Source organism: Mastomys coucha, unplaced genomic scaffold (assembly GCF_008632895.1).
Source record: "Mastomys coucha isolate ucsf_1 unplaced genomic scaffold, UCSF_Mcou_1 pScaffold20, whole genome shotgun sequence".
NCBI classification, from domain to species: Eukaryota; Metazoa; Chordata; class Mammalia; order Rodentia; family Muridae; genus Mastomys; species Mastomys coucha.
In genome coordinates this window covers 25,114,884-25,133,008 of record NW_022196903.1, presented here as the reverse complement: position 1 = coordinate 25,133,008, position 18,125 = coordinate 25,114,884, and the positions used below count along the sequence as shown (strand labels likewise).

General features: G+C 42.8%; 1 protein-coding gene across 13 annotated transcripts in view; it reads right to left on the bottom strand.

Moving 5' to 3' along the window:
• Positions 1 to 18,125, bottom strand: part of Nrf1 (nuclear respiratory factor 1) — a 107,715-nt gene that overhangs the window by 30,843 nt on the left and 58,747 nt on the right. For all 13 annotated transcript variants that reach the window (XM_031381398.1, XM_031381397.1, XM_031381400.1 and 10 more), the window contains 4 exons: positions 7,050 to 7,208; positions 5,957 to 6,154; positions 5,039 to 5,140; positions 2,848 to 3,005 (listed from right to left, as the gene is read on the bottom strand). In XM_031381398.1, the coding sequence (XP_031237258.1) occupies positions 2,848 to 3,005; positions 5,039 to 5,140; positions 5,957 to 6,154; positions 7,050 to 7,208 (617 nt within the window). The remainder of the gene's footprint in view (positions 1 to 2,847; positions 3,006 to 5,038; positions 5,141 to 5,956; positions 6,155 to 7,049; positions 7,209 to 18,125) is intronic.

The following is an 18,125-nucleotide window of genomic DNA, read 5'->3' as shown; positions in this document are numbered from 1 at the left end:
TTGAGGGGATAACTGGGTCCTCTGTATCCTAAGTAGACCGACTTATTCAGTAAGGGGTTGTCTTAGACCCAACCCTCCTGTCAAAGCCTTCACCTGTGGGTAACAGCTTGCTTCGCTGCCAGGCTTGGCGGCTTCTGGCGGAAGTGGCACCCATCACCCCAGGAATCACTGGGGCATTGGACTCTCTGATTGCAAACAGATTTCAACATCTCTTTTCTCCTCCTTCAAGCCACAGTGACCCACAATCTCCTTTTCTGGAGTAAACACTACAGCTGCATCTCAGTGTTGTTAACAAGCACTCAGGGGATACCATTATGCTCACTGCCTTTAGAAATAAACTCTACCCTCACAGCACAGGGAGCCAGAATATGCCTCAGATTTTCCACTGTGTACAGGGTGCAGGGTACCACACTTCACTGGGAGTCTGGGGTTGGCTGCAAGGTTCTGGTTTTGTTGGTATTTAGTGATGGCTTACTGCTTACTACTTTAGACCCAAAGCAACAGTAAGGGGACACCAGGCCAAAGGCAGGGGGTTTTCCCTTTGAGCTTTTAGAAATTTATCTGAATACCTTGAAGGAAGGAGTGGAAGAAGGCCAACCTGTAGAGAACAGTTACACTTCCACGATTCCGAAAAGCACACATCAGTGGCCCCGGGACATGGGTAAATCTTAAGAGGACAAGGGTGAGCGCATGCCTGAGTCTCAGTTTTAGAGTCTGACCAACCATGTCTAAGCCATTCATGACTTCCTTCAAAATCAAGGACTTCCAAGCCTTTAACAAAGCATGCCTGGGCTCTGGTTTGCCTTGTCCTAACTGGTTTTATAATTACATCCCATTATAATCAATATTGATAGACTAATCTTAAAACACAACCTAAATCCAGGGCCTCACACAGGTCAGACTCCCCCACTGATCTCAGTCCCCAGTCCCTTGCAGTATAACTTAAATACCATGAGCATGATGGCTCATACCTATAATCCCAGTACTCAAGAGACAGGAGGATCACCACATGTTCAAGGCCAGCCTGGGATACAGAGTGAGTTCTAAGTCAACCTAGGGTATAGAGTGAGACTCCCTGGAAAGAAAGAGGTGGGGGGAAAGGGAGCCAAAAAGAGGGGAGAAGGCAGGGAGAGGGAAAAATTAAGGAAGGAAGAGTAGAGGGAAGGGAGAGAAAAACGAGGAAGACAGACTTAATTCCCTGAGTGTTAACGTGGGCAAGTGCATCTAAAAACTTCATACAGGCTGTGTTACTGGGTTCTGGAGTCTGCTCATGAATATTACCCTACAACAACAAAGAGGAAACTCCCACTAGGGTCTAAGTTTCTTAGGGGCTAACAGAGTTTAGCTGGGATTCAAAACCAGAAATCTATGTGACCTTGGAATCCTTTTGTCAACCAACATGCTGTAGAGCCTCATACAGCTCACTGCACACAAGAGCATATGTGCTCTCCAGCCCTCTATTCCTACCAACCTAAACCTTTTTAAAAAGCAGCTTGCTGGGCGGTGGTGGTGCACGCCTTTAATCCCAGCACTTGGGAGGCAGAGGCAGGCGGATTTCTGAGTTCCAAGCCAGCCTGGTCTGCAGAGTGAGTTCCAGGACAGCCAGAGAAACAAACAAACAAAAAGCAGCTTAACAACAAAAAAGGTCCCCCAATCTACACTTTAGCTGACTTTTATTTTATATTCCCCTCTCTGGATTTCTACAATGTTCGTTCTAACATCAGCTGTTAGATGGCTCACTAAAATTAAGTCTCCCCAGGTCCGAGGAGGATTTGACAGCATACTGTGCTGCAACACTCCTCTCTACACACAGCTCACCTGTAAGAGTGCTGGCTTGCCAGAGAGGGCAAGGAGACTATGTGAGACTAACGACTGCACATAGTGGTTAACAGCAGTTCTGACCACATGCCAGGTACTGATCCAGGGATCTCACCCCCAGTGACACCTTCAGCTCTTACAACACTTACTCAACGCAGGGAGAGACATTACAGTCAGTCTACAGAGAGAGAGCCTAGGCACTGAGTTTAAATAAACTGTTCAAGGTGAGCCAGCCAGCAAATGACAGGGCAGAGTGACTTTAAGGTCCCCTTTATTTATTTATTTATTTATTTATTTATTTATTTATTTATTCCCCGAGACAGGGTTTCTCTGTGTAGTCTTGGAACTCAGAAAACCACCTGCCTCTGCCTCCCAAGTGCTGGGATTAAAGACATGCACCACCACCGGCCGGCAATCTTTTTTTTTAATTAATTTATTATATGTAAGTACACTGTAGCTGTCTTCAGACACCCCAGAAGAGGGCACCAGATCTCATTACAGATGGTTGTGAGCCACCATGTGGTTGCTGGGATTTGAACTCATGACCTTCAGAAGAGTAGTCAGCTCTCTTAACTGCTGAGCCATCTCTCAAGCCCAAGGAACCCGTTCTTAATGATTAATAAAAATTCCTGGGTCTGCTGAAAATAAAATTGTGTCAAGAATCAAGAGTAACAAACAGGGTGTTTGTTTCTGTCAATAACCAATAGGAAGTGGCCAGAAAGGAACATGCAATGCTGTTTTGGCAAATGCCTCTCTCTTTCTGCAATGTGCCCTTCCTAGATAATCTTCAAAAGAAAGGGTTCAATTTTTCTTGGTGGGAACTGATTAGAAATCAAAGTGCTACAGCTCAGTATCAGAATGTCTGCTTCATGCATGAAGCCCTGGGAGCTTCATCCCCAGGGCTGCAGAAAACAAACCAGCCTACGGTGTCTTTATGAGCTATGTACCCGTTGGCTGTGACTGAGGAGGAATGAGGCCGCTCTCTTAGCACAGGCCTGCAATCCCATTCTTCCCCACCCCTGCCTCCACCTGTTGAGGGCCATGGTGACAGTGGCTCCCTGTTGCATCTCCTGAGAAGCTGCCACTGCGGCTTCTGCCAGTGATGCTACCGCCTGGGTGGCCTCTGATGCTTGCGTTGTCTGGATGGTCATTTCACCGCCCTGTAATGTGGCCCAATTTTGTTCCACCTGAGGTAGAAAGAACAAGGACAGTCAAAAGTCAAAACATAACATTACTATGTTTTTTGCCAAATGAATGCCTACAACATGGGCCTATAATATATACAGAGGGTTTCAGCATGCTATCCTGTGCAAAAAGGGGAATTGTTAGCATTTACAACTGAATTTGATTGTGTCTATATCAAGTAGTTCTGGAAGCACCTAAGAAAAATCGCTAAAAATACTTTCTGGAAGCAAGTATGGCAGCACATGCCTATCCCAGCCCTCAGGAGGTTCCCAATTCCCAGGTCGGCTTGGCCTATATAGCCAAGAATGTCCCTTTATGTCAGAAGAGACAGAAAGGGAATGAGGCAGAGAAAGATGGATGGAGGAAGGGAGTGGGGGAAGAAACAAAGAAACTTGTTGGGCCTGAACGGGAGGCAGAAGGCAGACTTGGCTTCTAGGCAATGCTTTCCTTGGCCCTGTGGCTTCCTTCCTGTGTAACTGTGTGCGCTTGTATGCTACTGTGTTCCAAAGAGAAGGCTAAGCCCAAGAGGTCGAGTTATTCAGATGTCCTACTGCCTTGCTGAGAGACACTCACTGTGCTGAGGCCCTTCAAATGGTGGCCCCGCTGGTTAGAGCAGGTCACAGTAGCCATTTCATGTTTTCAAAACTCAGGGTGTGGAGTGCTTGCTGTCTTAGACAGGACACACTCCTACCCGAGTCCTGTGCTCTTGCTTGCCTCCCTTTAGTCCAAGCTCAGGTTTATTACTCCTCTGAAAAGCACTCCACCTGGGCCCTCTTGCCCTGTCGGCGGCTGCTCAGTAAGTGGTTCCTCAGGGGCTTCCCACCCACCTTGTATGGTCCCTACGAACAAGAACCGGTTTATTGCCCGGTATCTGTTCTGCAGAGCCTGTCACTGAATGTATAGTGGAGAACACACTCTTGTCTTTTCCTACTTGTTACTGAATCTGTCTGTATTTCAGCTGGATTAATATTCACTAAAAACCTACCAGAATGTATGTGTCATCTGATCTCAAACCCATCAAACATGCTAGTGCCTTGCTATAAGTGCACATCCTTTTTTTTTTTTTTGGTTTTTCGAGTCAGGGTTTCCCTGTGTAGCCTTGGCAGTCCCTGGAACTCACTCTATAGACCAGGCTGGCCTTGAACTCAGAAATCCGCCTGCCTCTGCCTCCCAAGTGCTGGGATTAAATGCGTGCGCCACCACTGCATAAACTCACATCTTTAGTGACTTTGTACTATGGTGTTTTTTTCCTTTGTCCAGCAGAGTCACATACACCATTATCCTTAGATATCACTCAAATTTCTGATGTCTAATGAATTCAACATGACCAATACCAACTGACGGTGCAAAGTACAACAGAATCTCTCTCTTTTTTTTTTGGAGACAAGATTTCTCTGTGTAGACCAGGCTGGTCTTAAACTTACTGAGATCTGCCTGCCTCTGCCTCCCAAGTGCTGGGATTAAAGTGGGGAGGCACTACCATGTTTGGGTACAGAATCAATTCTTTTTTCAAGACAGGGTTTCCCTGTGTAGCCTTGGCAGTCCCTGGAACTCACTCTATAGACCAGGCTGGCCTTGAACTCAGAAATCTGCCTGCCTCTGCCTCCCCTCCCAAGCTGGTATTAAAGGCGTGCACCACCACCGCCCGGCTAATGTAGAATTCTTAATGTCCATGTAATTTGTATAGTTTCTAAATAACTTTGTACAACTTTGCAGATTGCCTATCCTTAGCATGGGAGCCCTCAAATGGCCTTTCTTGTAAAAGTATTAAAGAAAATCCCTTTTATTGTGTTTTATATTAAATACTGTATTTCAAATGTGAAATTCTAAGTTTCTAACAGGTCGGTTTGGGTAGTAGTGATCCATGAATTTTAATTGTTACAATTAACATACACAGTATTAGATATTTCTCCAAATTGTCATGGTCTGATAAATACTAAAAGTTTCAAATATTGCAAGGCTGGTCCTTCATCTTCTGGGCCCTTACTTACTCACGCACTATTTCAGTAGGGGCATACAGAAACCCTTTTCTTACCTCTCCATCAGCCACAGCAGAGTAATTCACTTGGGCAACAGTGACTGTGGTTGGCAGTTCTGAAGCGTCAGCCAATGTGGCTACTGTTGCCCCTGTACCAACCTAGAAACACAGGAGTTAAGGGTCAGTGGGCAGCCCTTCTGCCTGGCGCTTACACAGAAGTTAGACTCGCTGAGCCCCAAATTCAGCATAATATACCTCCTGACAGGAAAAGAAAGACTAAAATCAACTCTCAGAGACCAGTGTGAAAATTAGAAGAGTGACTGCATTCCACCCTGGACTTTGGTGCCAGTCAACCAATGCTCTACCCTAACCCCCCCAAACCCGAACTTTAGAGATTCCTCATCTGTCAATAAACAGTGTTCCACCTCAGGAAAGGTATTTCTTTGACATGTACACACCTATCTCTCTTCTCCTCTCTTCCTCCTTCCCTCTCTCCCTCCCAAATCCTCCTCTCTGTTTCTCTCCAGATGACAGAACTGAAGGGGATGGGCTTCTACACGTTACGCGAGCACTCTACTACTTAACTGGACCCTAACCCAAGAAAAAATTCCAGATGCTTTGTTTGGAAATGTTCCAGAAGCTACCATAGCTCTGAATAAAGCACATGCAATGTAAAATATGGTTCAAAGGCTGGAGGTAAGATGTGGCCACATGGTAGAGTACTTTCCCAGTGTGGGTGAGGACCCTGGTCCCATTCCAAGCGTCACAGGAAAATGAAATAAAAAATAAACTGTTTGAAGTGAATGCTAGGCAGGAAGAGCTACAGCAGCTGTTAGGATGTGCAGAGAAGAGCACCCGCACAGGAAATGTCTCCCCTGCAAGGTGAGATAGCACCAAAACACCTCCCCTGAGCCATCAGGCTCACCCACTCACCTGGATGAGCGGCACCTCCCCTGAGCCATTAGGCTCACTCACCTGGATGAGCGACACAGTGCCGTCAGGGTTGCTGAAGGTCTGTACTACAGTCTGTGATGGCACGAGATGGGCTATACTATGTGTGGTGGTGGCCTGAGTTTGTGTTTGCTGATCTTCAAAAGCATATAAAAGATCCTCCCGCCCATGTTGCTTATAACAATTTTTAACTATGGTCCGTAATGCCTGGGTCCATGAAACCTGTCATCAAAAGACCAGGAAAGCATAATGAGCCACAAAGAAATTGGGTATTTAGGCCACCATGGAAGAATCAGCCATATATTTATTAAACCTTGTATAGAGTTAATTTCTTAGGATTTCCCACAGAATTATTCTGGAGCAAAGCAACTGATGGTTTCCTGTCCTTCCTTCCTTCCTTCCTAACCAAGGTCTGATCTTGCTTTTATATCCTACTCCAAACTGAGGCCAGACTCTCCAATTTCTCATAAGAAGTTAATACTCTGATCAAGAAGATATATTATGACTCTTTGTATGTATGTCTATCTATCTGCGTGTGTCTGTGTGAAGATGCCCATGGCAGTCAGAAGAGAGTGTGGATCCCTGTAACTAGATTTACATGTGGTTGTGAGCCACCCGACATAAGTGCTGGGAATTGAAGTCAGGTCTTCTGCAAGATCAGCAAGCACTCAACCAGCTCTCTAATGATTTGTTTGCTTGTTTGTTTGTTTGTTTCCAGGTAGGTTTGGTTTAAAACTCACTATGTTGTCCAGGCTGACCTCAAACTAGAGATTCTCATGCTTTGGCCTCCTGAGTGCTAGTATATGTGTGCCAGCTCAACAGTGGTTCTTGCTAATCAGAAGCAAGGTTATTTCTAAGCTTTCAAATGACTCTTACTTCCAAGTTTCTCTGGTTTAAAGTGTTCAAAAGACAGCTATGAAGAAACAAATCCATTGCCTTTCCAGAGCTTCCTGTGTACAGTGATAGGAGCAATGAACAGGAAGGGCTGTACATCAGAGAACATCCAACTTCTTTGGAGGAAGAGGCTTGACTACTATGAAATGTTCTGAGACTTGTAGTGACAGAAATTGAGGCAGGGGACCCAGCATGGCAAAGCAACGGAAGCTGAGGAACTTACCCTTTGCTTTTGCTCTTCTGTGCGGACATCACTGCGGACATTGGCCCACGGGATGTCTTCTGGCCACCAGATAGGCTTGCAGCTTTCTTTCCCCCAGCCTGGTTTTCCCCGACCTGTGGAATACTTGAGCATCTCTGGGATAAATGCCCGAAGCTGAGCCTGAAAGACAAGAACATGGTCATCATAGTGATCTCATGACCAGCACATGGGATGTGCACCTGGATTTTACATCCCTCAGATCACCAAACAGGGAGCACTCCTAAGAGTTCCAGAAAATCCCAAATGGATTGCTAAGAGCTCATTGCTTCCTACACTTACTTCTGCTCCATGGATGACTAAGGAGATATACCTGTCAATTATAGAGACCTTAAAAGCTACATTTTGTAGACCTGTTCTTTTCTTTTTTCTTTTAAAGATTCATTTATTTATTATCTCTCCAGGGAGGAAAGCTGCCCTTTTTTGTTCTTTTTCTTTTTAAAAGTACCATCTTTTCCTTTTTAAGCCGGAGATGTTGCATGGGGCATGAGGACTGAGTTTGATTGCACCCCTGTGTGTCTTACTTTCCTTGGTTAGTATTAAGAATAGCCACTTTTCCACTTCATCATGAATCCCATATGGGGGAAAAATGAATTGAATAGCCTTAAAAACTGAACTTTGGGCTGGGTGGTGGTGGCGTATGCCTTTAATCCCAGCACTTGGGAGGCAGAGGCAGGCAGATTTCTGAGTTCGAGGCCAGCCTGGTCTACAGAATGAGTTCCAGAACAGCTAGGGCTACACAGAGAAACACTGTCTCAACCATCCCCCCCCCCCAAAAAAAAGCAGTTTATTAAGTTTAAATATTAGGTTCTGTACCTACCAAGAACACATCTGTGCTGCCTTTGCACTGTAAAACCAGAGGGAAGGAATATGATCAAGGAGTTAGAATCAAGGACTTGGGTTAGTTGTAACTAAGATGTAAAGCAAAAAAGGCAGGGGATGTTTAAGAATTAATTGCAGAGAATGAGTGTGTCAATACTTCAATATGGAAGAATGTATCTACTAGGTGTTCTTATAACTCTTTTTGTAATAAATATGGAATCTCTTTATACCAGAAGATAATAGAAATAGTTATATAGTAAGGGACCATACAGGCAAATCATCTATGCTTATATAATAAAGACAGGCCTGGTTATTTCCTGTGTGGAGCATGTCACCTCACCTCCTCCTATGTGCTTTCTACTCACACATGTCCTGCCTACAGGCTATGATATAATACACTCCATGTATATTTGGCTTTGAGGCAAACAGTGGGCTAATAGAAATGTATCCATTTGCAAACCCATGCTATCAACGGATTCATGAGGTCATTCCTCCAGCTATTTTAAGAAAGTACATCTCAAAGTCATTTTTTCCTTTATCTTATTTTCTCAACTGTGTATTCTAGTCTCAAGAAGAAAAGGGCTTATCTACATTTTCTATTTCTTCATATAAAAAACAAGAGCTGTCTCAATGCACAAATGAAATAAACTGATACTACAAACTTAAAAGTTCCCTTTTTAGTCCCGTTAAAAACCACTCACAAAAGGAGAGACATTTAAACTGTCCCAAATAAAAAAGAAGATTCATCTTATTTATCTACCTACCTATCTATCCACTCCATCCCCCCTCAGCCTTCTCAATGCTAAGACTACAAGTATAGATTATCATGCCTGGCCAAAAAGGGAGTTGTCCAGCATAGAAAGAGTTAAGTGATTCCTTTCCAGAATTTGACTCTGTGTCTTCACTGCCAGTTGGATTAATTAGTGGTCCTAGAGAGTTTGGGAAAGTAAAGCTTCTCAATGTGCTTGTTAAGGAAGGTCTGTCTGTAATCCACAGGGAGACAATCAACAGGATCTTACTTCTCAGGCTGTCCTTAATTGGGCTAGAATAAGCTTGCTTGACTGCTCTCACTCTGAGTTAGGGCTCTTTGTGTGCCTAAAGGGCCCTAGGCTGCCCAGTAAACTTACTCCAAAAGCACAGTAGAAAATACTGCTCCTTCCAGGGTACAACCAGAGAGAAAGGATATCAAATTCATGTCAACAGCAACTAAAAGTAAAGATTATAGGAGCTAGAAAGAGAGCTCACAGTGAAGAACACTGGTTGCTCTTCCAGGGGACCCAAGTTTGATTTCTATCAACCTCATGGTAGTTCTCCACCAGCGCCTCCCCCCCACCCCCGCCCCCATGGTAGTTCTTAACAGTCTGTTATGTTAAGTGCAGTTTCAGGGGAATCCAATGCCCTCTTCTGGTATCTACAGGCATTGCATGCATGTGATGCACAGACACACCCACATGCAAAAATAAAGATTAGGTGGAAAGTAAACTGGGCATGGTGATGTATGTCTGCAGTCCCAGCACTGGGAAGGCAGAAGCAGGAGGGTCAGTTCAAGTTCATCCTTAGCCAAGGCAGCCTGGATTACCCAGTCACAAAAACGACAGACAGACAGACAGACAGACAGACAGACAGACAGACACACACACACACACACACACACACACACACACACACACACACACACACACGAGATGGTTTGAAAAGAAGGGATTTTCTAAAATGCTAAACAACCTAACCGAAGGGCTGGAGACATGCTGCTAAATGGAAGGTAGAACAGTTCCTTAGCATATTTAAGATGTGGGTTTCCATCTAGTATCTAGATAGAAAACAAAAGTCTAAACCTGCTAAAATGAAACAATCATTCCTACTATGCTAGAAACCTGCCATTTGTAAATTCAGCTATTTACCTGCTGTTTAGCAAATGTATTATCTTTAACACATGTTAAAACAGCATTGGCCTCTTAGTCCCTGTCTTTACATCAGGGATTTTGAGGCTCCCCAATGGTATTTCGGCTCAATTGTATGAAAAGAAATTTCAAGTTATCATGTCTAACAATTCCATTTCTACTGGTCAGACAATACAAATCACCACCATATCTGTGAGTTATGGGTTCAGTCAACTATAAGCAAATACTCAGGGTAAAAAAAAATTACCTGTACTGAATATGTACTGACTAGTCTTTTCCATAGTTATTTCTTAGAAAAATACAGTCAAATTAGTTATATGGCCAAATTAGTTATATGGCATTTACATTGGATTAGGTATTGTATATAGGCAATGCAAAAACTATTTAAAGTCTATAGAAAGATCTCATACAAACACTATGTGCCATTTTCTGTAATAAAGTGAGCATTGGTGGATTTGGGTATCTATAGTGGGTCCTCTATGGAAACTAAGGACAATATGTAACACATTTAAAGAGAAATTAACACATATTAAACCATGCAGGAAGGTAAGATTTCTATAGTCTCCAAGAAAATTGTGATGAGGCAGAGAAGGTAAACTGGAGACTTTTTCTTTTTAATCTCTCTGTGTGTATGATCCATGCCTTAGCATTTGTGTGAGGGACAAAGGACAACTTTGGATGAAGGCCCTCACTTTGTACTTTATTTGAAGTACAAAGTTAATAACCGATTCCAGCAAGCAAGTTGGCCTGTGAGCTCCTTAGCATTCTCCTGTCTCTAATTCCAATCTCTGTTTAGATACAGACATATACCACCATTCCCGATTTCCTGTGGTTCTGGGGATTTGGATTCAGATCTATACACTTGTGACAAGCCGTCTTCCCCCGAAACACCTTCCCAGGCAGGCGTTGTTATTTTAATTTGAAAAGAGGAGCCTGCAGGTTGACAGACCAGTTAAGTTCAAAAGTGTATTTCAAGGGCATTAGAGAACTAGAGCCAAATGACTTCCTTACTCATTATCTCAATTATTTGCACTATCAGTTCAGAGGTGATGAAAGTGGCTAACCCTTATGCGAAATATAGTTGCCTACAATTGCCATCACAAACACTGGCATCTCTTGAACAGTAGTTTTTCTCAATCTCATTCCCTCCCCACTCAGAGCACAATGCCACATGGGAAGAGCCAGTGTGAAACTGTAGCTTTGGAATGAGCAAGGTCGGACTGGTGAAATGGCTCAATGGTTAAGAGCACTGACTGCTCTTCCAGAGCTTATGAGTTCAATTCCCAGCAACCACACGGTGGCTTACAACCATCCATAATGAGAGACTAGAAAAATGAGTAAGGTCAAGGACTGGCAAGTAAACTCATCCATTCATGGATTTCTTCAGACAAGCCACACTTCTGCTTCCTATGCTCACACCTAGGAACCTCTTCAGTGCTGCCCTTCAAGCCTGAGCTTTTCTTTCTCTCAGGCTGATCAGTCTCTGCGAGCTTGTGGTAGCTACACTCTACATAAACCACAGACTAAAATTACCGGCTAGCTTGCCTACCAATTCAGTGTCCTGACTAGACTGATAAATAAACCTTCCCTGTAGGCCAAATTCTACCTATTTCATTAACATATGTTAGAAAGGCAGCTGTGTTACTGAAGACAAATGGACCCGTGCCATCATGTACACTGTGTGATGTGCTTCTTCCACTCAACATTTCCCTCAGACATCTCTCTGAACTCTCATCTTGTTGACAATAGCTGTCTCTCAGTAACTTTTGATAGGCATTTACTTTCTCTAGGGAGTCCGGTGCTATCGGCTCAGACCCCATTGCTCTTCCTCCTCAAACTCAGAGTTGCCTGCTCCTGACTCCTCAGTAAGGGTTAAGGGCAAGCACATGTCTACAGTGTGTGCATCTTAGGAAGAAGCTGTGGGAAGTGAAACTGCTGGTTAAAGGAACTCACTCTCAACACTGACAGTCACCACCTTTCCCTCTCCCACCCCAGCTGACAGGGCTCACTGGTCCATACTTGACTTAGGTTATAGGTATTTTTCCAGTAAGTATGTCTGTGTACTCCATGCATGCATGCCTAGTACCCAGAGGTTAGAAGGTGTTGGATTCCCTGGACTTGGAGTTACAGAAGATTGTACGCTGCCATGTAAGTGCTAAGAATTGAACCCAGGTTCCCTACAGGATAAACAACTGCTCTTAATGGCTGAGCCATCTCTTCAAACTTCCCACATTTCTTCATTTCTTCCTTCCTTCCCTCCCCTCCCCCCTTGCTAATTACTGAACTTTCTGGTTTGAGCTTATCTGATATGGAGGAAAGAGTTCCCTATTTTAATTTTTATTACTGGTGAGTTGAAAACTTTTTTACATATTTGCCGGTTATCTGTTCTTTCAGTGAGCTATTTATAGTGCTTTGTCAATTTTTCAAATTTTTTATTAACTTGAAGGAAGCATTTATTTGTTCTGCATATTAATTCTTTATCATAAAAGTTGCAAATATCTCCTTGGTTTTATTATATTCTAAATGTGTGATTTCTTTGGTTGTCATCCCTTTCCTTAGCATTCTTGAAGACACCTTATGCTTCTCTGTTTAAAATATACTATATCATATTTAAGAATATATCACATGGTTTTGTTTTATTGAGACTGCTGTCCTGGAACTCACTCTGTAGACCAGGACGGCCTCAAACTCAGAGATTCACTTGCCTGCCTCCCCCAAGTGCTAGGATTAAAGGCGTGTGACACCACATCCAGCTTACATCACATATTTTAAAAATTATGATTGATTTCTTTTCTGTGGCCATGTGTGCTACAGCATGGGTGTTGGTTTTCGCTTTCTACCACATGGGTCCAAGGTAGCGGGCTTCAGTTGTGTGAGGCTTGGAGGCAAGTGCCCACCTGCTGAGCTAACTTGTCTCTACATTAAAAAAGATGTGTGTGTGTGTGTGTGTGTGTGTGTGTGTGTGTGTGTGTGAGAGAGAGAGAGAGAGAGAGAGAGAGAGAGAGAGAGAGAGAGAGAGAAAGACACACACACACAGTGGGGGGGAGGTTCTGGCTATTTGAACATAGGTACTCATACTTGTGTGGCAAGCCCTTTACACACCAAAGCATCTCCCCAGCCAGGTGGAGGCCACAGAGGAAGATGCCTGTCTGTCTGTCCCTTTCGGTGGCACTGCAGCTAAAACCTAGTGTCTGGTATATGTTAGGCAAGCACTCTACCACTGAGCTATATCCCCATGCCCTCTAATTGATATTTGAAAGTCATGGCATGGCATATTCACACTCTGAAAACTTCAGATAGTAAGAAAGGCCTATTGGGTATGGTAGCAAATATCTGAAATCCTAGCACTTGGGAGTCAGAGACAGGAGGATCAGGAGTTCAGTACCAGCCTGCCTGAGTTATAGGACCCATAAAAAAGGAAGCCTGCTTTGCACGGAGAAGCATCTCGAAACTTTTTAAAAAATATATAACAGTGGGTAACACAAAATCCGAGGGGTTAGCATTACAGTTATTTGAGTTTTAGCCACAAAATTCAGATTTACCTGGCCTCATGAACCATATACCTAGATTTTAAATTCCCCAGGTACGTTAGTGTGAAGCCAACTCTGAAGACCACCAGACTTACATTTTAATCCAGCTCCCCCTTTCTCTCCTTTAAATGGTTTTACACACAACATAAAATCTACTACTTTAACACGCACAATTCGGGGACACTTATTGCACGTGCTATGTCATTTAACATCACTACTATTTCCAGAATCTTATCATCCCAAATAGAAACTCTTTTAAAACCTTAACTCCCAGGCTTGTGAGATGGCTCAGCAGTTAAGAGCACCGACTGCTCTTCTGAAGGTCCCAGAGTTCAAATCCCAGCAACCACATGGTGGCTCACAACCACCCATAATGAGATCTGACGCCCTCTTCTGATGTGTCTAAAGACAGCTACAGTGTACTTATTTATAATAATAAATAAATCTTTGGAATGAGTGGGACCAAGCGGAGCAAGTGGGGTTGACCAGAGCGAGCAGAGGTCCTAAAAGTCAATTTCCTACAACCAGATGAAGGCTCACAACTATTTGTACAGCTATAGTGTGTACTCACATACATAAAATAAATAAATAAATCTTAAAAAGAAAAACAAAACAAAAAAACCCTTAACTCCCATTTGGACTCCCCTAGTCCCTGGTAACCTTGACTCTACTTCTTATCATTATGATTTTACCTATTAGAAACTACCTCATTTCCCTTTATTACACTCAGCATATGTTTACTACTGTTAGTGTAGGAAAAACCACACCCATGCTTTATCAAAACAAAATAAAACCCTGAAAAACCCCGACAGCAGATAAAATGTTTTCTAAGGAAAGTGAATCAAATGCTGTGATTAAAATGCTGTGATTAACCCTTCCTGATGAAGCACCTGCTGTATGGACTATTTCAGAAGGCTTTCCTGAAACTAGCGAATTACTGCCCAGTTGCATCATTGCTCCCGGGACAAAGATGGCCCCAGTGAGAGCACAAAGGAGGACAGCAAGTTCAAGAGGGCAGGGAGAAGAGGCACCAGAAAGAGGGGTAGAATGAACCAGTTATCCTGGGCAGGCCTTTCAGAGATGATTCTAGAATTCCTTCCATATCCTTCCAAATACAGCTCTCCCCAAAATGTACAACTTCTCCAAAATATGGGAGTCCTATCCCACTCAACTGTGGCAATGAGAACTAATTCTCTGAATTAGTTGGTTGGCTTGAAACTCACTATGGAGACCAGACTGTGCTCAAATTCACAGAGATCCACCTGCCCTGCTCCTGCCTCCCAAATGCTGTTCAAGGCTGTGAGGCTTCTCCTCCAAGGAGACTGTTTTCAGTATGTGAAAAATCCTCAGGAAACAGTGGATTTCTGGCTCCAGGTGTACCTGAGAACTAGTAGCAGGGGCTGGTATCACTGAGCTGGACCCCGCACTCCCAACTCCACATCTACTGACCATGAGAAGGACAGATGAACCCACTCTCTAGACCTGATCTGTCATACCTAAAACAACTTGCTAACATGACCCGCCAGTTTTCTGAAAAACAAGGCATGTACAGTTGTACATAAACCTACAGTCTCTACTACCAGGGAAGCTTAGGCAGGAGAATTGCTTGAGCTCAAAAATTCAAGACCTTCTGAGTATGGTGGCACACGCTTTAATTCTAACTCCTGGGAGGCAGAGGCAGGTTTGTGAGTTTAAGGCCAGCCTAGTCACATAGTGAGCCTAGGATAGCCTGAGCTACACTGTGAGACTCAGTTTCAAGGGAAAAAAAAAGTTCAAGTCTACTCTTGGCAACATAGAGCCTAACCCACCCTGAAAAAATGGATTATTCTGCCAAACCTTATTTCAACCTTCTCATTTTTTTTTTAAGTAAGAGTAATTTAAAAAGAGAATTCTTTTTTCTCATCTTCTTCCTCAGTGTGTGCATGCATATTTTTTTCATAACAAGGTCTCATACTGGCAAGCTGTCCTCAAACTTGTTTTGCAGCTGAGGCTGGCCTTGAGCTTGAACTTCCGGTCCTCCTGCCTTCACCTCCTAAGCTCTGAGGTTACAGATGTTCATCATCATAACTGGCCAAGAATTATACATTCAAAATGAAGCAAAAAGATGAGAAAACCCCAAAGGACAACAACAGCAAAGCCATGGCAAAGCTCTAGCTCAGCTTTCTGAATTCAGGGTAGTCAATTCTGCATGAAGTTCAACTGCTCCGTTCTGTGACGCCATCTACATCCATGAGCCAATTTGCAGTGCTTACAGAGAAAAAAGGGGGAGCCAGAAAGATGACTTAGCAGTTAAGAATGCTTACTGCTCTTGTAGAGGACTGCAGGGTAAAAGGTGTTGTCTACAGACTTCTACAGGCATCTGCATACATGCATGTACAAATTCTCTCTCTCTCTCTCCCTCCCCACAATTAAAAATAAAGTCAACTGCACCTGAGTGTGGTGGCACATGCCTTTAATTCCAGCACAGAGAATGCAGAGACAGGTGAATTTCTGTCCATTTGAGACCAGCCTGATATACCTAACAAATTCCAGGTAAGCCACGGCTACACGTGGAGACCCTCTCTCGAAGCAAAGCCTTTGAGAAGAAATAGATGCTAATAGCAATAATAAAATTGTAAGATGATTTAGTTTTCAAAGCACTTTTCTCCACAATACCTAAATTTTACTTCCTCCAACTTTATGAGGCAGGAAGGCTCATAAAACTGAGGCGTGAAGGGCTACAGAGATGGCTCAACAGTTAAGAGCACTGGCTGCTCTTCCAGAGGTCCTGAGAGTTTAATTCCCAGCACCCACATGGTGGTCCACAACTGTGTAACTGGATCTGATGCCCTCTCTGTGTGCCAGCGGCAGCATGCTCACATACATTAAATAAATAAATACATACATACATAAATCTTTAAGGAAAAAAAGTGAAGCCTAGAGTTAACATATAGTAGTGCTTAGACTAGAAACTAGATATTAGGTATTTTGTTTTTTGGGGGTTTTTTGCTTTTCAAGACAGAGTTTCTCTCCATGTAGCCCTAGATGGAACTCACTCTGTAGACCAGGTTGGCCTCGAACTCAGAAATCTGCCTGCCTCTGCTTCCCAAGTGCTGGAATTAAAGGTGTTCACCGCCACTGCTCAGCTGATTTTAGTATTCTTATAAAAACAAGTAAACTAATTTACAGACAGTCAATAAAGCTAACATGACGCCAGCATGAACTGAGTCTCCTGATGATTCAGAATACATTTCAGATCTGTACGGAATCACACATCTGCGTCAGCTCCATAGAAACACGAGTCACCTCCACACCATAAAGTACAGTTATGATAGTTAACAGAGCATATCTCTAGTATAGTCTAGCTTCCTAGGACTTATCACTTTAAGAAACTCATAAATTACCCATATGGTCTGAAATCTAGAATTAACATTCCATCACTTGGCTTTTTATGGCTACAATCATATCTGAACTGTGCTCTCTGGAGCTTAAAGAAGTCAGTATCTCCCCCCAACCCCCCTGTGAGTGAGTGAGAGAGAAGGAATGGGTGCCTTCATGAAGAATGTAATAATATGCCTTCCAATTCTCTATAGAGATCCAAGGTGGTAAAAAGAGTTCCTGACATTTTCATCCCAAAATAAAGAAGAAAAATAAAATTTGGTCAAAGCAGAAACATTATCAAACCTGTACCCTAAAACAATTCAAATTAAATGTAAAAACTGAAAATACTTTGATTTTTGTAATTATAAAAATACCTATAAAAAACCCACAAACTATTAATCCATGCTTATCTACAAAGAAAATGAAAACTACCCTGTCACCACACATAATTAATCACTTAAAATTTTGATGTACATTCTTACAAACTTTAGTGTACACAATTGTGCATGTTTTATATACACATTTTGGAAAGTGATGTCAATCATTTGTGTTCTCTGTATTTAAAAAAAAAATCTAGCCTTTGGAAAAAAAAATGAAAAATAGTAAAGCCTTAACCTCTTAAAATTAGATATGTAAGAAATGCAACTTTACAAGCTGTTTGCTGTATCTCCCAGGTACTAGTCTACTGTAATAGAGGTCCAATAGATCACTGTAAATAACCTTGTCATCTTTGGGCCATGTAAGTACTTGGCATTCCTATTATAATTTAACCACTAGTTAAATTCTATACTCTGGAACGTTTCCTGTTGTAAGCAATGCTGACACAAACAGTAAACATCATCTCAGCTTCTCTAGAGAGCAACCCACACACCTTTTAAAATGTTATTTATTACCTCATATTTTTCATTATGTGTATACATCCATGAGAGGGTACATGCATTGAGTTGAAGTACCTGCAGAGGCTATCAGGTTCTGGAGCTGGAGATCCAGGCAGTCATAAGCCACTGAAAGCACGGTTGCTGAGAAGCAAATTCAGGCTAAGCTCTGGGCCATTTGTCCACACTGGACATGCACCCTCAATCAGCCTGCTAGGAAGTGTGCCAGTTTATATTCTCATGGACAGTGGGGAGAAGTACTTCTTCCCATGCCTCTTGTCTACCAGGTTTAGTGTGACATTAAACACCCTTTGCTACTATTAAAAGTGAAGAGCTTTAAGATCATTTAACACAGAGGGGATATTTTGCTCAGCTTAAGATGAAAGTATATGAGGAAGCAAAACAATAATAAGAGGCTGAGGGAGAAAATATGAGTATCTGAACATTTTCTGAACACTCAGAAATTTCCATTCAGGTATGGCTGGTCTGTTTGTTTGTTTTTTGAGACAGGGTTTCTCTGTATAGCCCTGGCTGTCCTGGAACTCACTCTGT